This window comes from Pomacea canaliculata, linkage group LG14 (genome assembly GCF_003073045.1).
Source record: "Pomacea canaliculata isolate SZHN2017 linkage group LG14, ASM307304v1, whole genome shotgun sequence".
NCBI classification, from domain to species: Eukaryota; Metazoa; Mollusca; class Gastropoda; order Architaenioglossa; family Ampullariidae; genus Pomacea; species Pomacea canaliculata.
Window position 1 is genome coordinate 17,275,182 of NC_037603.1, and position 22,729 is coordinate 17,297,910.

General features: G+C 36.2%; 1 protein-coding gene across 1 annotated transcript in view; it reads left to right on the plus strand.

Moving 5' to 3' along the window:
- The window catches only part of LOC112555267 (transmembrane 9 superfamily member 2-like), a 35,859-nt gene that overhangs the window by 8,173 nt on the left and 4,957 nt on the right, over positions 1-22,729 (plus strand). The window contains exons 6-17 of the mRNA XM_025223591.1: positions 988-1,133; positions 2,488-2,611; positions 5,787-5,866; positions 7,728-7,836; positions 9,146-9,278; positions 9,431-9,492; positions 10,667-10,724; positions 12,724-12,781; positions 14,843-15,002; positions 18,172-18,323; positions 18,790-18,901; positions 21,363-21,534. Coding sequence (XP_025079376.1) covers positions 988-1,133; positions 2,488-2,611; positions 5,787-5,866; positions 7,728-7,836; positions 9,146-9,278; positions 9,431-9,492; positions 10,667-10,724; positions 12,724-12,781; positions 14,843-15,002; positions 18,172-18,323; positions 18,790-18,901; positions 21,363-21,534 — 1,366 coding nt within the window. The remainder of the gene's footprint in view (positions 1-987; positions 1,134-2,487; positions 2,612-5,786; positions 5,867-7,727; positions 7,837-9,145; positions 9,279-9,430; positions 9,493-10,666; positions 10,725-12,723; positions 12,782-14,842; positions 15,003-18,171; positions 18,324-18,789; positions 18,902-21,362; positions 21,535-22,729) is intronic.

Sequence of the window (22,729 nt, forward strand, 5' to 3'; positions counted from 1 at the left end):
AAAACACAAGTGACATCATGGTCATCTGTTTGAAAATGTCATTTTAGCATTGACTCAGCTTTGTCAAATTCCATGGTGAACACATTGAATATTTTTGCATCATCTTTGAATATGCTTTATACAATTTTATAAAACCTAGTACAGTCCCTATGTAAGTCCTAAACAGTGTGCTGTTAATAATAATAATATCAAGATTTATATAGCGCATTTCCCCACATGAAGGTGAACCCTTCACAAAATTTAAAGGCCAGGAGGTAGTGATACTGAATGACAGAGAAGGGCATCACAATCAGCAATCATACAAACACATATGCACAGTGAACATTGCCAGGAACATGAAAGAACACAGAGAGAAGTTGGAGAAAGTAGTAAAGTCAAGGTAAACTGATTACAGTAGCTATTTCCAAAAGAGATAGGTCTTAAGTCCTGGAAAGCATATAGCATCTCGGATGTGCAGGGAGAAATAGGCAGGGATTTTCAAATGCTAAGGACAGTGAAAGATAATGAGCGATGGCTGAACCTTATATGTGGGACAGTGAGAAAACTGGTGTGGGCAGAGGTGTGGTCCAGAATCTTAAAAAAGGAAGGTTGGAGACTGGGCATTAGGTCATTAGGGTCTAGGTTAGGCTTCTTGATAGTGGATTGACGGTGGCATGTTTAAAGGAGAGAGGAACGTAGCCCGTTAACAGCGAGTAATTAATGGTTTTGGTAAGGATTTGAATCAATAGGTCAAAGCAAGGAGCAAGAATGTAGCATACAATCAACAGAAACTTATAAGCATGAACTAAATTAAGAGGCTGTGCAAGAAAGCAGTGGAGAACAAAGCAACTGTTCTGTTAAGAATGCATTTTTTTAAGAATATATTATACCATAGTTTTAATCCATGTAAGCCATATTTTATTGCTCCATAATTTGTTATAAATGTAAAGTAAATTATGTACATATAATATAAATAATGTAAAATGATTTTTTTTCTCTTTCCCCTAGTCTTTATTTACGGAAAAGGATACATACTACCTGTTCAACCATGTGGACTTGCTTATCACCTACCATCCTGGCTCTCTCGAGGATTGGGGGTCCAAGCTAAAGGGTATTTATGGACGTATAGTATCGGCCAAAGTTGTACCTCGAAGGTATGTTGACTTCTAATATTAGTTATTAGATGATAGCTGATCAGTACATTAGTATTTTATTTGTAGAGGACAGGCCAAAAACTCATTATCCAGAGTGAAGAGTGGTGGTGGTGGTGGTGGTGGTGGGGGGGGGGGGCTTAAAAGTTAAGAGGTCAGTGTATGCATGATGTTAAGGTAAACCTGTGATGCGAGAACACCATTTGCTCAGCTAAGTTTTGTCCCTGCATGCCAAATGTTGCCCTACCAGAGGTTTCCACATTGTCAAAGCCAAGAACAGCATAGGCAACATGAGACAGAAAAAGAATATAGGCAACTTGATTGATTAGACATTACTTTTAAATATGGTAACAGTATTAACCCTAACTGATATTGACTTGACATGAAAATATTTGCTGTACAATCCTAATATTCTTCCCAACTTAAATCTAAAATAACCTTAGAATCCTTGAGCCTGGTTGGGGGGAAGGAGAGAGACCCAGAAACAGCCACAAATTCTGGAAATTGGTTCTATCCTCATTCTTTCAAAAATACTTTCAACAACCTATTAGAGCCATTAAACCAGGTTCTCAACCTTTTACTTGTGACACCCCTCTGACGAACAAAGGTACGTCCGCGCGCCCCCCTTAGCCAGCAATGTAAGCTAATTTCACTAATACCGGTATAAGAAACCACCTTCGCGCCCCCCTTGTAAGCACGTCGCACCCCCCAGGGGGGCACGCCCCACAGGTTGAGAACCACTGCATTAAACTATTGATCTAGGGTTTTAAAAGCATTAAAGGGCATTTTACACAACTCTTTACACACTGAATACATGTATAAAAGCATTAAAAGGCATTTTACACAACTCTTTACACGCTGAATACATGTATACCCTTACTCAGAAAATTGTATGCAGTTATCTTTCTCAAATGTCCTATCCTTGTATTTGTTTCAAAACATCACTATCATCTTTTATTTCATCTCGTAAGCTTATTTACTTCTTTTTGAGGTAGCTCTCAATTTCTTTCTTCTGTTCCTTTTCCCTTTTTTTTAGTTAATATTTCTGTATTTAATTTGAAATCTCTAACACTGTTTGGATATCTCTTAAAATATAAGAAAGTCTGTAAATAATGGATGGGTGTTTTAAAATCTTAGCTAGTGACAGTAGCATAGGAAGATGCTTGGTTTTTGTTGGTTTTTTTTTTTTGGGGGGGGGGGGGGAATTTCCATGCTTACAGGGAATGACGTTCACATTCTTGTCCCTTCATTATCTTTTTTGAGGGGCTGGCTGCATCCCCTCTTACAACCCTGGTTCCTATGCCACTGAATGAGTTGTGAGAAAATGTCTTTATTGTTCAATTTTCAATGCTTACAGCATCAAACATCCTACAAAGTCTGCAGATACTGCATGTGCTGCAAGTGCTCCAGTATTGGGCTTGAAAGGCAGCACTCTGAAGGGTGAGCTGCGGTTTAACTACACATACTCCGTTTACTGGACTGTAAGTTAAATTAAACATTCTTTTATACTGGATCAGTGCTTGAATGCAAGATTGATTGGACTGGATGTACAGCTAGAAGTAAGATTTTGCAGAAAGGACTTTTGAAAAGCATTGTTCTGTCAATGAACCGGTGAAAGAATAAGACTACAAAGACTGGATACTGTAAGACAAAAGAGACAATAATAATAAAAAGTAATGTGTGATTTTTATGGCGCATAATTATGCTCACGAAGGAGCATGTTCTTAGAGCTTAAGACAAGTAGGAGACATGGACAGAATATGAGAGGAGAAACAATAATGCAGACAAGTAATAAAAGACAAACATAGAAGACACAAAGAGGAATCAGGGAACAAACACAGAGTCATAAATCTGCAGAGAATGAAGAGCAGGCAGACTAGTCAGTTGACTATAATTACAACTACTGACAACTATGTTGGTATAAAGAATAACACAAAAGACAAAAGCACAGTGTGAATTTTTGCAGCATATCTATAAATATTTCTTCCATGGTTGAAGCTGTTTTAAAAGCACAATTAAAACAGACTTGGAACAGTTAAAAACAATATAGAGTTGAAATAAGGAGCGTGGTGTTGGCTTTCTTCAGCCTTGAAAAGAAAATGGCTAATAAAATTGTGCCTCAGGTTATATTTTCCATCTGTGGTAGCTTGGGGTTGAGCAGGGTCCAGCGTGCACAAACATCTCCCCTGTTACACTTCTTTAATCTGTATCATGTAGTTAAATATGCACATTATGAAAGTGTTTTTGAAGATCCTTATAATAAGTTTGCTAGTCCCTTAAAGGTCCTTATTTTCAGTATGGTCAGACATGTGTAAAACCTATAGATCTGGTGGGCTTGGTTTTGTGTTTCAGTGGAGATAGCTTTGAGTTTCTGGCATCTTGTACCACAGTATTAAAGTAGCAGTGTAGCATTAGTTCTTATCAACATGAACCTTTCAGTTAGTAGGAAAACTTGCTGGGAAACTGAAAATGTTTGTCAGAATACAAAAGAAAAGGGGCTTGAACATTTGCAATACCTAGAGAGGCACTGTTTTACTAGTAATTAGCAAAGTATTGTGTTGTATCCTAAAGAAACCTAGTTTCCCAAGCAGAAAATCTGTATTTATAACACTTATAACACACCTCAAAATTAACCTGTCAATAGAGGTAGCTGCTAATTAGGTCTTTTTTTATATTTGTTGACATTTTTTCCCACTCAGAGGTGGTTTTTTAAAGTTTAGAAGTTACAGCATGCCTATTCAAGTAAATTAGTAGATAGATTACTAAGTTTGCTGGTAAACAATTAAAGCTGTCTTTCCAGATTTCATGAAGAAATATTGACTTTAACTGTCATTAACTGAGCTGAGACAGTTTGGAGCAGACATTAGAAAGCTCAAGCTGCTGTTCAAAAAATTGGCAGTACAGTAAAATCACCAATGTGAAGACACCCTTCATTTAGTTAAAAACTGTCTTTATGAGACTGGTGCGCTTGTCAGGTCACCACATTTTTAAAGGAAAACCTACACATACAAACAAGACAGCTATGAGATAGTGTAAAAGAAATTTGATAACAAATCCAATAAAAGTTCAAAAGATCTGATCTATCATCTTTTTCTTACCTGAGTAGACAAAGGGAAGTTTGTATTTATTGCTTTTATTTAGCAACTATAGAAGAAGTCTTTAAATATGGTTTGAAAACAGGTGAAAAAAAGTTAGAGTTTTAAAGCTAATCAAATTTTCCAACACAGTTTTTGCCATGTGTTGCAGAATGCATAGGAGACAAAGGATAAGAGTTTGTAACATATTCTGATCTATAGAAAAAAAATAAACAAAAATTTGGTGCAATGAAAGCTTGTGATGAGTAAATTGACTACATTTGTCCCTAAAAATTCTGTCCACATCTGTATTAAGCAGGTGTCTGCCCGCCAAAGGTCTTTTGGTGTTGAAAACTGATCTGTGCAGCCAAAAGTGTCCAGACCTGGGAGGTGTCCACTGGTCAGAGGTTGCGCAGACAGTAGGTTTTACTGTACAAAGAATTATAAAAGGGCAGGACATATGACAGATAATTTCTACATTGCCTTGTAAATTCAAATGGATCAGGATTTCCCTAACAGTGATATTTCAGAGTTTACAAATGTTCAGTTGCAATTCACACAAAACAAAAAAATTAAACAAGCATATCAGTGTTTTTTAAGAGGTAAAATGTACAGCACTCTTTCTTGAAACTCTATCTTCTTGGATGGAGTCTTGATTTTGCATCAAATTACCCTTCAGTGTCAGTTATAGTGAGTAGCAAGCAGGCAAAAAAAAAAAAGAGCATTACAATGCCCATAGAGACTGTGCTGCTCCTGATTTTAACAGAAATCTATAGTGGGTTAAAAACATGCTGTTCCTGATTTTTTTTTTTTAATAACAAAACTTATTGAAAGAATGGGTAGTCATGCTAAAAAACTTGATCTGAAACCAAACTGATCAAAATGATCAAAGTTTAGAAGAAAAGCAAGTAAAGAAGAGTCAAAAACTGCAGTCATGGTGTGCTGAAGTTTCCATAATGATGATGAGAGCAAGGATTTAGATTTGCATTTCGGTGCTGAAAATAACTATAAAAAATTTTCATCTGTGATGAAAGAAGAAGGAAACAAGATGCTCTAAAAAGACAATTCACCACAGGAAAATGACTAGGCATAAGAAAGCCATTCAAGATAAAGCTGAAGTCCTTCATTGATCTAGCAGGCAGACCACACCTCAAGTTCAATACTCAGTACCCCAAGAACAAGGAAACAAGGGACATTTATAACTGTGAAGTCAAGAATAAGTAAAAGGCCCTTTCAGTACTGACAGAAGAATCAGTGGAAGAGCACTGGTCAACACTCAAGAGCATTTGGAAGAACCTGTACAGATGTTCTAGGGAAGAGGGAAAGAAAACACAAGGAATGGATGACCCCAGAGACCTGGGCAAAGATTGAATCAAGAAAGGAACTAAAACAGAAGCTCACTCCCTGTCAAGATCAACAAGAGAAGGAAGATCTCCGAGCTGTATATTGGGAATCAACTGCCACATGAAGAGGTCTGTCAGGGAGGACAAGAGACTGTTCACCCATAAACTGACAGAACAAGCAGAGACAGCTATACAGGGAAATGTGAATGATTTTTAGTTGTTTATCCTTCTTCTTTCAGCAAAATAATCAAATACGCTGGTCTTCTCGTTGGGACTACATCTTGGAATCCATGCCACACACCAACATCCAATGGTTCAGGTGAGCTTAATTTCTTTGTCATAATCCTCATTACCTGACTTCACTTCTATTGCTGCCAATTCATATAACAGACTTGAGCAAGAATTATAAAATAAAATATGCCTTGAGCTTAGCACAACTTCTGTGTTGAAGAACTTCCTGATAGCATGAGGATGGCAACCATGCTTTGAACACAATCATTTGTCTTGTGTTCCATGTAGGAGATTTGGTTTTCTGAGGCTCTTGGTATTGAATGCCAGAACCCATGTCTCGCATCTGTTCTGGGGAGGTCGCTGTGATATAATATTAGTTGCTGGCATGGCATTAAACACAAACAAACATACAGAATATGGATTGCTCAGCTAGCACCTGGTAATAAACTTAATGCTGCTATCTTGCCAAATCCTGTCAATTGTTGCTGTTGCAATCCTGATGTTGACTTAGCCATGCAGCTGCAAACTTTAGAAAGGATGGCTCTAAAATACTTGCACCTCTTTCAGCTGTACTTTGTTATAAGTGCAATACATAACCAATTCACTCACCTACCCTGTTTCATTTACAGTCTAACTGGATGGAAAGGACTAGCTCTCTGTATATGTTGTCTCCGATGATCTGTTGTGATTTTCACCCTATTATTTGTTACATGCTTCTTTGTCTTTCTGTTTGATTGATCTCTTTGTCTGCGGCCTTATTGATTCAACTATTGACTTTTGTTGTCCCATTGAAAGCCAGCCTCTTTATAATGGCTTCTTCGTGCCATTCATTGGTGAGAAGGTCATATGGTGCAATTCACTCTGCTTCACTGCCAATGTATCATGTATCATGTTGATGATTTTATCTACAGACAAGACTGTTTCCACATCTAACTTCATCTGCTGTTATCACAGATTCATAATGACTATGTAGATCTGCATTACAACATATGTGAACAGGCCTCCATTTGTAATGAACAGGCCTCCATTTGTGACTTTTGTTGATTGTTGATTTGGTGCTCTTTTAAAAAAGAACCAAACAAAATAAAAACACTCTAGTGATCTATCGTTTGAGATATTTTTCTTTTCTGAGGAAGCTTCTACCAGTGCTCGACAGCTTAAAAAGCACCAGATCAAAACATATCTGGAGTAAAGGTTTCTTGTACCATTTGTCACTTGTTTTTGTTGACTAGCATTTTTTCTCCACTTCATCACTACAAATTTGACAATTTCTCATCTTGGACTGCTTTGCTACAATTTGGATTCTGGATCAACGGGTATCAGCAGCTGGACAGAAAGCTTCTGATGTCTTGTGAACTGTTGTGCATGGTCTTTGTGTTGAGGCGACACCTCTGCCAACAATCTGTGTGTGCACGCCAGACATGGGCGGAAATTTGTATGGTAGTCCACTTCATTAGACTCAGCTGGTCAGAGAACTGATGTACGCAACTGCCTCCGACACTGGCTTTATGGTGACTTCAAATCCCAGCTACCAACACTTTTCTCTGTATAGTTATGTTCATTTGTGAGTGTGTGTTGCATGCTTGCTGGATTGGTATTACACTTGTAAAGTGTGTTGCGCCTACATGGGAATAGCCTTGTAAAAAAATAATAATATTGTATCACTACAGTCACCTTACAACAACACACACAATAATTTTGACATCACCTCTCAGTCTGAATTATGGGTTGGCAGTTGCATATTTATAGGTTTTAGAAATGCATCTGATAAAGCTATAGATTGGTATCCTTATACTTTTTGTCTCTCAGTCTCATTTTATATGCTGTATCTTATGCATACATGTATTTCAAAATTGTAGACATGGGTTGAAAGGACCTTGTTTGTTGCTGGTGTTGTTAAATACTGTAGTTGTTTTTAGCGAAACTTTCTTTGCATGTGTGTTCTGCAGCATCCTGAACTCTCTGGTGATTGTTGTATTTTTGTCTGGAATGGTTGCAATGATCATGTTGCGCACTCTTCATAAGGACATTGCCCGCTATAATCAGATGGATAGCACTGTAAGTTTTTTTCTACTATTCATTCAGTACTATGTCAGTGATATTAAGATGCTTAGAGAGGAAGGCATTGTTGTATATAATGTGGCCAGTTTAGCAACAGTCAATAAGATAAAATATAAGCTTTTTTTAAACATTTGATGCATTTCTTGCGTGGTACAAATTGCATTAAATGTCATTTTTGAGGATATGACATTTCAAAAGAAGTGATAGTACACAATACAATAAAACTTTATTGACCTCAGGAGCAATTCAAAATTCACAGTGAATTTGATGTGATGTGTTGGTCCCTAGCTATTTGACAAATACCAATCACACTCATACTTGCATAGATCATATTTTGTAATTTATATGTTTATTAAACTATTTGATGCTGAATTTTTCTGAAGGCAGTCAGTGTCACTCAATGTAAAACTTTGTCTCCAAAGTTGGAAAAATCAAAAGATCTGGATAAAAAAATTAACGTAATTGAGAAATTCGTAACTCTATTCTGAAACAACATAATCCATGTTTATACATTTAAATAAGGTGTAAGATGTGTTTTAAACAAATTAAAATTAGCTCCAGCTTACTGAAAAAAATTTATCGTCTTTTCGTTTGAGTGGGTTTGTTAATCAAATCACTTTTCCTCATCCACTTCAGTTCTGTTAAAACAGGTACACTTTTTTCATAGATGTTAATCACATGAAATAAAGAATTTTGAACAATGTTATGCAGTAAATTTGCAGGACATTGCGAATTTAAGGTGGATTTTTCACAACACTTTTTCCCACCCCTCTTCATTTTAAATCACATGATCAGCTATACAAGACGGAAAATAAGTCTATTTAGGTCAAGTCAGATAGAGCTGTTGTAACGTATGATAAATTTACAGGTCCCCATTTTTTTGTGTCTTCTGTTTGTTTTTTTAGCATTATGTAATCAGTTTCATAAACTAAAAGTGTGCACGTGCTATACCACCATATGAGAAATACAAAGAGCAAGCTTGAGGTGTGGAGGTAAAACTTACAGTGATAAACTTTCTCATATTTCAGTAAAACTTTTGATAGCTGTTATTCTGTAATTTCACATACATGTATTGTAGAAAGACAACCTAATATGCAAGTTAATGATGTTCTGTGAATAATTATTTTGCAGAATCAAAGTGTCCTATTCTACCCACTCCTTAATTCACACTTAGTTCGTGTTTGCTGGCACAAATGTTTCTTGTATTTCACTATTTGTTCATTCATAACCTTTTGTCTGCTGTGCATTTAGCTCACATCTGTATGGGTGAATGCATTTTACAAATTTAGTTATTATTATTCCAAAGGATGATGCACAGGAAGAATTTGGATGGAAGCTGGTACATGGTGATGTTTTTCGTCCTCCACGGAAAGGAATGGTGCTGGCTGTTTTAGTTGGCTGTGGCTCTCAGATTTTCTTCATGACATTAATTACGCTGGGTGAGTAAAGTTCAGATATGTTTTATCGGCAATTAAAGTCCAGTGAATATTTTAATGATACTCCTTATTATGTTATTATACCTAGGTGTAATATACCTAATACTGCATATTTCAGAAAAGATTTTACATTCATTGCTTGGGTGATGTTACAGTATTTGCCTGCTTGGGTTTCCTGTCTCCTGCAAATCGAGGTGCTCTAATGACTTGTGCTTTGGTATGTGGATTTTAAATTTCTTTAGGCATGTTTTCTGTATGCTGTATTTCAGATGTACATGTTTATTTAGCAGTAGATTAAAACACAAAATAAAGACCCCTGTTGAAGAGGGGTTGGGGGCTTTGATATCATACATCCATTCACTGGCAGGTTCATTGACGTTCCCCATTTTATATGTTAAGATCGTTATAAATAAATTTGGAATTTTAATTTTATTAATTTTTTTTGAAGGATTATAAGTTGCACTCTTATGAAAAAGCATTGTCTTCCCTTACGTCCCAGCTAGACAACTCCTTATCCGATGATTATCTACTTGCTCTTTTCCTTTCACCATAACAACAACATATGGCTACAGGATTTTTAGTTATTGTGCAGCAAAACAATGGAACTCTCTCCCTTTCCATATCTGCCACCAACCCACTATTGAATCCTTTAAGTGTGCACGGAAAATGCACCTCTTCCGTATACTTCTATCAAACTTTCCCATAATTCTAGTCCTTTTTCACATCTTTCCCTTTGCAATATCATGTCACTCTCAGCTCCTGTTCTTGTTATTTGATTCCTCTTTGTGTTTTCTGTATTTGATTATATTCTGTGTTAGTACAGTTGTTGATTCTTTTAGTGTTCATATGTTATTTGTTTTCGTGTTCCCCATATACTGTCCATGTTTCGTTCTTGTTCTTAAATACTAAGAACATACTTTTTATGAGTTTGCGCTTTACAAATGTACAAATTTTGCATTTATTTTTATTATTATTACTTACAAAAGAAGTGTATTTCATGATGGAATGAGGTGGAAATGGCTTCATTCTTCTAACCGCAAATTATAATTATGATTTATTTTTTCTGTCATATATAGTTTATTATTTTGTGATTTTTGAAAATGCCTTAAATATGTTCATATTTGGATATAAGAATCAGTGCTGAAGGTCATGACAAGTATTATTCTTTTGCACAATTGAGAAGTAAATCTGCAGAGAATTGTTTCAAATTTTGAATGTAGCAGTTCTTTTACCTAGTGTGATTGATTTTATTTTTTTTGGAGTGTAAAAAGAATTTAAACTAAGCCATAGATCATGAATATTATTAAAGTATGAACTCACAGCTGAGTTAATGTACTTAAGACTGTGTGTTTGTTGGTGCGCGTGTGTGTGTGTTTGTGTGTGTTTTGCAGGTGCTGTATGTCTGCTTGGGAACACCATCTGGATATGTCTCATCAAGACTCTATAAAAGTATGATTTATGTATTTTTTGTGTTTAGAAATGTCTTCAGTCCTTATTAAAATACAAAGTGAGTAAAAGTTGAAAAATTATGTAATTTATAATTGAAATGCTGAATGCCATCAGTTTGGATATGAAGTTTTACAGTTGAAGCTGAACGCCACATATCCAACCCCTGATTTTACTTTGATTTGAATCTTCAAGACCCAAACATTGCAGAAATCTTTAAGGCTCCGCTCAAGTTAGAAGCATGTTTGCTGACCTCAGCATGGTCAGCTGTGATGTAGACACCCTCACTGAAAACATTAAAGGGGGTGGAGGGCTACTATCAAAAGCAGAAGAGGTCATGAGTGATGTTTAGATCTTTAACGTCTTCCTGAAAAACATTGTGCAAGAGATTCTTCACAACCACCACAGCTGTTTCAATTGGTGGGAGGCCCCTATGCAGTCTGTGCTTTGCAGGCAATATTAATCTGATGGCAGAAACAAAAAAGTGCAGATCTTACAAACAAACTGATGGACAGCACAGGTGCATAAATGATGGAGACCACCACAGACAAGAACACTCATGATCAACACTATTGGGTATGGCTAAGCAGATCTATATGGAGTGCAGCTCAAGGAGGTAAATAGCTTCAAATACTTGCATGCCATGCTTTCTAAAGGTGGCAGCTGCATGACTGACAGTGGCATCAGGACTGTAATAACAGCAATGGCCTGGCTGAACAGGATCTGGTATAGCAACATTCTAAGATTTACCACCAGCTACAGGCTCTATAACTCCCTTGTAATTCAAGCATTCAAGACTAAGTGGCTCAGAAAACTACTTTTAACCTCATATATGGAACACAAAACCAATTATTTTTTAGGGAGCGCAATCACCACCCTCGTGAGATGCTAGAAACCTTTCTTGCAACAGTGAAGCAGCACAAGCTGGTCTGGTTTGGCTTTGTTACTTTGCAGGACACCTTCTAAAACCATGCTTCATGGCAATGTAAAAGGAGATCGATACCGAGGTGGACAGAAAACTGGATGGGTAACATGAAGGAGTGACCTGCTCAAAGGACTTGGGCAGCGTAGGTGGTGGGGGATTGGTGTTTTACACTGAGCCAGCAACTGAGGCTATATCATGCCAAGTCAGCCAGCCCTGTAAACAGGGGACTTGTGCAGCACTGTTTTTAATCGACCCAAGTGGCAAGGCTTGAGCATAAATGTGCAGGTCCCCGTGACGACTGGTAACCGGCAGGCCAGCTTGATTAACAGCCAGTTTATCTGATGATCAGCTAGTCAAGGGATGTGTGATGATGATAGCATGTGTTCATGTTACTGTCAAGTGTGTGTGCATGCACATCAGGGAGAAATTGTGATGGTGGTAGTTATTTCTGCAGTATTTAAATGCATACACACCTGTATCAGTCACATGAAACATGTGGAAATCAAAACTTTATCAAACATATTTTTGTCACTCTATTCAAAGGTGCTTAAGCATTAGACATGGTGTAGAGTTAGTTTTCCTTGTGTTGCTTATGCAGTTCAGGATTACTTTTAAGATAAACCCCAAAGAAAATATAGCTATAGTTATTCAAGTAGGCTATTTCAAATGCTTTGGGATGCACAGACAATTGATAAAAACTGGTAACAAACAAAGCTAGCATGATAATAGTACTGTGTATCTGATCATTATTTATTTTTGATATTACAGCTGAAATATTTTTGAGATCATTGCACTGTATTCTTATGTAAATTAAATATACAGAAAAAGAAATTGTTACAAATTCTTTTGTTTTAATGAGTTACTTTTTTACTCTGCATGGGTCCCTTTTTCTGTGGAGGGGTTTTGAAAGAGAATATCTTTTGTTACAATAGCTAAAGTTTGAGCTGCCTTTAATCATTTGTTTATGCAGCATCATAGGAATCATTTATACATAACCACACCATAACTTATCTATAAATCTGTTTGCAGTGTTTGATGGCAGTTAATTTTTCCCTTCTTTCTATGTTATTTTTGCAGTGTTTGGTGGGGAGAAATGGAAGTCCAATGTTCTGCTGACTGCTCTTCTCTGTCCTGGGTGAGACTTTGTTTGTGATTTTCTTATGTTACATCAGTAAAATATGAAGGTATGTTCATTGATGAATTCTTTTCTCTTATCCATATATAATTAAGATGTTCCGCAGATGCATTTTTTGTTTTCGTCTGTTTGACGGCACTGTATTGGAGCTGCCATAACTCTTCAGAGAATGGTTGGTAGACATAAAAAATGTCCATGGTGTTCCTTATAAGCCCTTTCATTTAGATTTTTCATCTGGCAGAAATCTGAAAAACAATTTACCAGAACATTTGTAATGTGAATTAATACAACTAATTAGGCAACATAAGTCCCCACCATTTTTGCACTTCCCTTTATGGCTGTCATATCCGCCTGGTGGTGATCGTTTTGCTGTCCCCATGTAAGAAGAATAATTCATTTGTTTCCCAAGTGGTAGTACACTAGGCATTTGATGATGATGGTCGTCAATCATTTAACAACTACTGATCACATTCTCACTTATACTTATAGACATTACTGCTCGCACTGTGGGTTATAGTTTAATTTATTCCTTGTTACTCTTTGAGGAGCATAGTGCTACAACAACACCTCGCTAGCTGACTCAGTTTTGGGCATCCCCCCTCAGTTGGGCTCATGTGGTTCTGATGTCCTTTGCCTTGCTCCTAGTGCTCGGGGTGGACACCCAACCTCTCTCTGGATGGGTCCATGAAACAATTAGGATGCTCAGGGAGACAGCTGTCTTCGTGAAGCACGCCATGTATAGATCAAACAAAATATGTTGTACATGCAGCGTCCAATATTGGTTAAGGAACAGTAAGAAACAATAGGCTTTTCAGGCAGAGTTTGGTTTTTTAAAAACACGGTTATTTTTCTTCTTCTTCTTCTTTTTTAATCTCATTCTTTCTGAACTGGTACATATGTCATAACTGATATAGCTTCGATAAATGCAGTTCCTTATTTCTGACACAGTGACAAAGTGCTATAATAATAATTATAATAATAAAAGGGCATAATAATATAGCACATTTCTCAGCTTTAGCTGAACAAAAGCAACACAAGAAACGAATATAGTAGCACATTTTTCTAACTACAAAGCAAAAGGAGTGGGAGAAGTAAAAGCCAGTGAAATAAAGGTATACCACCACCTCTTAAAGGGATTCTAAAGGCAAACTAAAACTGCTTAGAATCGCGTAAAGAGTAGGATAAATTTGAATCTCGTCTATTTATATGTGTGTTCATGTGGAAAACGTTGAAGGTTTTTAGTAGAATGTGGTGTTTAATAAGAGAAATGACACGGGACTATTTTTTTGCTTTCACGAAGTCTCGTTCTCCGTCATTTGACCCTATGACGAGTGGTTTCCATAGTGAGAACCGTGCCTCGAGAATGTGCTGCACGTGATTGCCACGAAAAGATGGAAAAAGATTCAAAATTTTCTTTTCATCAGTTTCCGAAAGACAGAGCCTTACAAGCCTTACACACAGAGTGTGTCATACAAATAAAAAGACGAAGACAGATCTTCACAATGACCACAGACACTTCCTGTGTGTGTGACGTCATAAGGAGACTGATGTCATAAGGAGACTCGTCTGCTTCACCATCTTGGGAAAGTATTGTGGTTACTCGGCAGAAGGACACAATGGTCAATTTCACTAGATGTTTTAAATTTTTATAAACATCGGCAACCGAAATAGTGCTAATAAGTGGTAATTAAGGGAGAAACGAATCATTTATGTCTCCTGTAGTGCTGTCGTGCTCTGTAATTGTAACTAAATATATTTTTGAAACATTTGACCGTTGCTAGAGCCTTATCACAAGCCTTGAGTATCCCTTTAAGGTTTGCACAAATAAGAAAATATTTTTTTCTTGACAGGCAAAGAAAAAAAAACTCATATCCTTGTCAATCAGCTGCGCATTTGTCCAGAGATTTTTTCCAACAGTATGACCATGTATAATAGCTGCAAAATTTTGCTGCAGAGAGACATTGGGGTTCCACACTTTCAAAAGAACCACTTGCTGCAACCATATAATATCGATAGTGCTCATGCATGAGCTTTTCAGAGTATTGTTGACCTCTTTTGCAGGGTTGTATTTGGAGTGTTTTTTGTACTGAACCTGGTGTTGTGGATCAATGGATCAAGTGCTGCCATTCCTTTTACTACGTTACTGGCTCTCCTTGCCCTGTGGTTTGGCATCTCGGTTCCATTGACTTTCGTTGGTGCCTACTTTGGATTTCGCAGAAGGGTAAAACTTGTAGCTCACATTTACAGATACCAGTGAAAAATTGTACAATAATTTGTAACTTATTCAGTTAAAAGTTTTATGTGTACGTCCTTTCATTTATTAGGCAAATTATCAAGGTTACTGATGAATCATGTTAAACTGGCATGTTGATTATAAACTAATATTCATTGAAAATCAGAGAATTTTTTGGCAAGGGTAGATTAAAAAAAAATGAATGTCAACAAAAGTAGAGTTACAAAAGTAGAAACATTAAACTGTCTGGGTTTGTACAGAGTTTTGAAAGTGAGAAACTGCTTTCCACACCTGGAAGAATGTTGTTATTTTAAGCTTAAAAAAATTAGAATTATGGCAGCACAACTTTTACAATGTATAGTGCATATAACAATAATAAAAGCAGCATTTATGTGGCACAAACTCACACTCACAGCGTGTAAAAACAAAAACAAGACATCAACAACATTTAAGGGATAGAAGAACAAACAATGTATGAATGACAGCAGGAGAAACAATAGTAATAATGATGAATAAAAGACAAATACAGAAATTCAAAATGGAACCAAGTAACAAGGACTGAGAGTATTATGATTTTGCAAAGGGAAATGAGTAGGGAAGTAGCAATAAGCAGAAAAGGGGGGAAGAGTGTGAGAGAGGACTAGCATTGTATGGACTTCAGTTAGGAATAATGCTTAAGGAAGAGGTTCATTTTCAGTGCACATTTAAAGGATTCAATAGTGGGTAGGTGGCAGGTATAGAAAGAAAGAGAGAGTTCCATTGTTTTGCTGTACAGGAACTGAAAATCGAGTGACTAAATGTTTTATAATATGTTTTTGTTCTGGTGACAGAATAGGAGATGGTAGCGTAGTTGTTTGACTGGGATGTTAGGGAAGAGTAGCTCATAGAAATAGGGCACGAGCCAGCAACATAAAGAGTAGTTTCCACAAATGAAAAAATGACCAAAAAACCCTCCCAAATCCATTATGTTTCAAGACAAATATTTCCATCTGAATAAATTTGGGTGCAATGTTATTCTAGATATGAATACATTTACTCCAATTTGGCAACCTGTCACACTGTGACAAAAGTGACAAAATTTAATTTGTAACAAAATGCTGTAGTTGCACAAGACAAGGAACCTTTACTTTTTCTGTCATCCTCTGAGATTGTCACCTGCTTACCTCTTATTTCAAACACCTGTACAGGAGCAGTTAAGACAGAAGTTTAGGTTTTGAGTCTCAGGTAATGAGTAAATATAAATGACAGCAAGGGAAAAACCACAATATGCCACAATAAATCATCCTTTTTCCTCATTCATCATCTACAGTTTCTTTCCTTAAATTTATGTACAAATATATTTTTTCCCTTATTTGGGCGACAATATAACTCATACTTACAATTATTCTTAAATATAAATCACCAGGATGACATACCTAAGTGAGGAACCTCTAAGTTACAAACTGTACCATACAGATAACTGTAGAAATGCACATTGTAACAATTTGTTTATGACTGATTGGTTTTTAAGTTACCGTGTACATGTACTCTCATTTGCCTATTATGAACTACGCAAGATCAGCGCCATCCGTCACATTATGTGCAGCACCAACACTCTTGTCTGTGCATTTGTTTTATCCCGACCTTGTTTGCTGGCTGCCCTGAATACCTTTTTCACAAACTTCAGAAAGTACAAAATTCTACTGCACGTCTGGTGCTTAGAGCTAGGAAACGTGACCATACCACCCCTCTCCGTTTTCTGCACTGGCTTCCCATCCATTCTTGCATCCAGTGCAAACTGTCCATACTGTGTTTTAATTTCTTTGCTGGCACCTGTCCTGATTATTTCTCTGAACTGCTCTTCCTTTACGTCCCATCTAGACAACTCTGCTCCTCGTCTGATGATCGTCTCCTAACTCTGCCTGTCACCAAAACAACAACATATGGCTACAGGATTTTTAGTTATTGTGCAGCGAAACAATGGAACTCTCTCTTTCCATACCTGCCATCTACCCACTATTGAATCGTTTAAACGTGCCTTGAAAACATTCCTCTTCCATAAACATTACTTCTATCAACCTTTCCCATAATGCTAGTCCTTTGTCACACCCTTCCTTTTGCAATATCATGCTACTCGCGGCTATAATTCTTGTTATTTGATTCCTCTTGGTGTTTTCTGTATTTGATTTTATTCTTCATTTAGTATAGTTGTTGGTTCTTTTATAGTTCATATGGTATTTGTTTTTCTGTCCCTCGTATGCTGTCCATCTTTCATTCTTCTTCTTAAGTGCTAAGAGCATGCTCCTTAGGAGTGTGAGTATGCGCTTTACACATTTTGCATTTATTATTATTATTAACAAAATTTTTCTTTTCTACTCTGGCCTCTGCTCAGAAGCTAATCCACTACATTAATTTTATGTCAAATTAATAATACCCATTTATTCCCCAAAAGTTAATAGCATGACAATAAGGCACAACTTTTTTGGTTCCAACGGTAACAGCTGGGGGTCTCCTGTACAATCCATATACTGTAACTAAGGAATAGTTAGATCAGTCTAGAGCTGGCTTTCCTTTTTAGTCTGCAGATCCATGCTTTTTTGTAGAGATGTGCAATTTAATTCCTCAAATTGAAAATTTGTGTTTGGTTAGTTTTTTTCATAAATTGAGGGATCTTTTTGTATGTGACAATTTGTTTTTCTTAAATATGCCTTTTTAGTCTCTTTTCTTGCACAATGTGGTCTGCATCACTTAAACTGTTTGCCAGCATGAATCTTATTGTTTGGCGGCCACAGAAATTGAAACGGGACAATAATTTTTACTTATGAAAAAAATGGATGTAATATTAAAATGAGATCACAGTTAGGAACTTTAATGGTGTACCAAATTCGTTCTTTTTAAAAAACACAAGGAAACTCTGCCTTAAAACATTTTAATGAAATCTGCTGCAAAATGTTTTTTGTAAACAACAAAAATAAAAGCAGTGAAATGAAATTAATATTGAAGATATAATGCTGTTTCTTTTAAAAATAACATTAAAATGTGTTGAGATGATGCACAGCATTAGTTGTACTCCATCTGTAAACTAATAAGTGGGAGAAGGAAGTGCATTAACTTTCACACAAATAGGCTCAGGAGAGGTATCAGTTACTTGAAAAACTTTGTTCTGTTCTTTTTTCAGCCCATTGAACATCCTGTGCGCACTAATCAGATTCCACGTCAGATCCCTGAGCAGTCTCTGTATACACGACCAGTCCCTGGTATCATCATGGGGGGAGTTCTTCCTTTTGGATGTATCTTTATTCAACTGTTTTTCATTCTCACCAGCATTTGGTAGGTTTGGACTGTATAGTTGTCATTGTCAAAATAATATTATAAAAGAAGGAAAATGAATGAGATTTAAAAAGCACAGTAAAGATTCAAGTAAAAATAGTCTTCGGGCATAAATAGGACACACAAAATTGTACATGATAAACAGCTGATAATACAATAATTCAATATTTTATTGTCTTGTTTCTTTCTTTTCTTTTTAGTAGGTACTTTGAGCCTGCCTATAATGGTGGGGAAAAAAGCGCTATACAAATTCAACATATTATTATTAAATATAAGTTTTTGGTGCTTTCTGATGATTATTAAAATATAAAGTAGGCATGTGTGTAAATTTAATTATTGAGAGAAATTTTATATAACCCTTCAAATGTTTGAAAAATACTGTTTTATAGTTGCAGTTTATGGGATTTTTATTTGCAGTTGATTATGAGTAGAAGAAGAAACTTTTAGGATTATTTTCTAATTACAGGTCTCATCAGATGTACTACATGTTTGGCTTCCTCTTCTTAGTGTTTATTATTCTTCTCATCACTTGCTCAGAGGCAACTGTTCTGCTTTGCTACTTCCATTTGTGTGCAGAGGTAAGAAATACTTGCATTTTTATGCACCTATGAGCATCTGGATCAGAACTTAACATGTTTATAACTGGAATGTGCTTATAAAGAATACCTGGAAATTGTGAAAATTAGTTCATTTGGAAAAAAATGTATAACACCTATTTGGGTATTTAAAGAGCCTACCTATTCTACCTAGAATCCTTTCAGTCTTTCTGAGCTATTGCCTTGTCAGGGTTCAGTACACTAAGCCTTGTACTTCAGTATCTGGCTGGCCATCTGAACAGAATCAATGCTATTGGACAGTTTTTGAATTGACCAAGTATTATCTATCCAGCTCTAAATTTTGTTCCAGGAAATAAATTAGTGAAACTCGTAAAGTAATTGGGAGGGAAGGGTGTTGTTTTAAGGGTATGGAAAGCAAGCAAGCTAAAAATGAAGCAAAAGGGACTTTCAGCTCTGTTTCACTTTTCATTCATGACCACTAACATAGAGGATGCTTTAGAACTTCAGAAAGCAGTAATTGACAAAGATTGGATAAAATACAAACTTTATCTTGTGAGTCAGAATGCATCTCATAAATTGTGTATGTTATTGAAAAATGTAGATAATGAATAATAGAATGACTTGGAAGATGGTGTCAAAGTCAAACCGAGACCAAGACCGCAAGTAAAAAGCATGTGCCCTGAGAAGCTTTAGTGCAAATGGCTTCAGAAATGTCCTAGATTAATGAATGAGGATTATGACATGAGATGTAAAGTGTGCCTAAAACACAACACTACAGAGGTATGCTCAGGCACCTATCTGACTATGACTCTTTGCAAGCAGAAATTTTTCAGAAAGATTTTAGACAGGTGAACATTTTCAGTTTTAATTTTTTTCTGACCTCAGTCTTTTGGGAAACTTAAACCAGCAGCATATATAATACATAGAGAAAAAGTGTTGTTGACTTTACTCACAGTAATGCAGTGCAAATTTTATTATTTCTGCATGTTTTGTGAACGATTTTTTTTCCTGGTGTTAATAATCAATGATGTATGTCGAGTCACATTTTTAAAAAAGAATTTTCTTCTCCAAAATGATCAGCCATAATTGTTTAATCCAAGGAGAAAGCAGTCTGCATATATTGATAACCATCATTCATAACATTAATTTTATTAGTTTGGTGTCTGCCACCTTCATTTGTAAGGATATTTGATATAGTTAAAGCAACAAAAACTAAAATAGAAACAAAACATTAATAGCAAGACTGCATGCTCCAATGGCAATCTTTTTCTCATTCAAGCCAGTTCTGAGTTAATATAACCCTTGTGCTAAAAATTTGTATGCTAAAAATTTGTATACCTTGCTTGCTCACAAATTTTCCCACATGTGCAGAATGCATGTGATAGAGATTCAAAACCTGTACAGATTGTTGTTTGACTTTCATAAGGATTCAGTTATCAGTTTGCTTTTTCATGGAAAGCTGGGCCACCTGATGCCATACCACACTGCAGACTTGAGAGGCTCTACATCCACCAAAGCATAATAAAGTCTTGTAGAAGTCACTGTTGGGAGAAGCATTTAAACATTCTCCTGATAATAAAATGCAAAAATAGGTCATTTGCTGACCACAACTTCACTGGTGTAGTGGTGGTGTGAAAGAAAAAAAAAAAAGAAAAACAGAAGACTATATAACCCACATAAGTATGACAGTGAAGAACACTTCAAGGACAAGATTCAGCCTCAAAATTGATGGTACAGGTGGAAGTGTGTAAACATTAGCTAATAACACCACTAAGACTGCATGATACAAAGTTTAGAATAATTAAAAAAAGAAGTATCTGTATGTGATTTATTGTCAGTTCCTCATGATTAATAAAGTAGTTTGGACTGTATTCTGTTTATATCATATGTGTAAGAAAAAGAAGTGAAAATAATGAACATGTGTACATTTTGATGGGCCTCTTGTTTTGACCACAGGGCCTCTCTTTCTGAAATCCTGAAATAACTTCTCTGTTTGCAAAATAATCTGCAAGATAGAGCTAAATTATGGATTTTTTAGAGCCAGAAGTTTTGCTTAATGTCAGAGTCAAATTGTTTTCAATCAAAATGGATCAGTCACATAGTAAGTTTTAAGTTGATTGTTCTTATAATCAACAAGCGTATACTAACTGAAAATCATCCCGCATTAGGTGATTTTTCACCAAAGCTATAAACTTTTCAGCAAAGTAGAACATCAGTGTCTTCCAGAATTAAGTCTCCATAAAAAATAAAGTCTTGTACTGCCTGACTTTAATCATTTAGCTATTTGCTTCCTGAATCATGTAAATAATAATGTTGATTAGATCGTTATTGCACTAAAAAGTCAAGAAAACTCAAAATGCAGTCACATTTTTACATTTTGCACACTTTACAGTTCAAAGTGAACATTGTTATTGAATTTTTTAATCAAATAGAAACAGTTTTTTTCCTTTCAGCTATTGTTTACACATTTTTCTTTCAACAGGATTATCATTGGTGGTGGCGTTCCTTCCTTACCAGTGGTTTCACAGCTGTCTACTTGTTTATTTACTGTATTCACTTCTATGCGACCAAGCTGGAGATTCAGGGTGCTGCTAGCACCTTTTTGTATTTCGGTTACACCTTTCTAATAGTCTTTCTTTTTTTCCTTTTGACAGGTAAGTGATGCTTTTTATTACTATATTAGCACTTATATAGACACCTTTTCTTAGACATAAAGCTAATTAAGAGTTTAACTGTATGTGAAATGTCATTGTGAAATTCCCCCACCACCTCCACCCCTTTCAAGTTCACTTTTTATGGTAGGTATTTGCATATAAATGTTCATTGTTATTAAGATAAGTCTTCACCTTTTTATGAAGAATATTAGTAATAATCAGGGTACTTATTGGGCATTGTACCAGTCAAAGCCAGGTTCAATACTTTTAAAACTAAAAAAAATTAATTAACAATTGCAAAACATATAGTGTTAATACATATTTGTATGTAGTTTTACATCCTTTCCTAAACACACAGATGCACGTACATGGAAGTGCAGACACGTATGCATATAAAACTCAGTGTGCGCTCATTTAAATCACCATCAGTTAAAACTCCCAGAATATCAAGTAAGAACAAAGTTAAAAATAAGAGCAAGTGAATATAGTGGTGTAGCATGGTCATGCCTTCTCACCCTCAGATTGAGTTGAGCAGCCCAATTCTGAAGTTTAGGGCATCTAGTAATAAGAGAATTGATGCAATCAAGTCTTCAAAGGCCAACACGCAAACTCAAGTTCTAGTTAATTTCCACAGTGAACATCTTTTAGCTGAGTTTACAGCTGTAAGAGTTAGCCTCTTTATGCTGATTTGGCTTCCATCCTTCAATAGTTTAACAACAGTTTTGAAAAAACCGCAAAATCAATGATTATATTCAAAACTCAGTAATTCAATGTTAAATTCAAGACAATCAGTCAAGATTGCTGTGAATTAGGAAATTGCACTGGATGTCAACTTTGCCTTCCAAAGCATGTGGTGACTATAGGCTGGGCCTACCTGTCAGGTGCATGGTCAGATGTTGCTTCAGCGCTAGTTATATCTGAAGTTACAGGTGGCATCGTCCTCTCATGTCATCAATAGCTTTGATGCTTGCTTCTTGGTATTCTTTAGCATGACCCTGCTTCTACAATATGTAGCACCATCTTCAGTTTGGACAATGTAGTACTGTGGTTCTGGAGTTGAGACCACAGTGGCTGGCTTCCAGGTGCTGTTCTTGTCCTTGTGCATGCAGTGTCTCTGGGCTGAAGAGGGGAAAGTGGCTGTGACAAGGCCGTCTTGTTGTAATCCTTGACTTGATGCTCTCACTGGGTGCCTGTT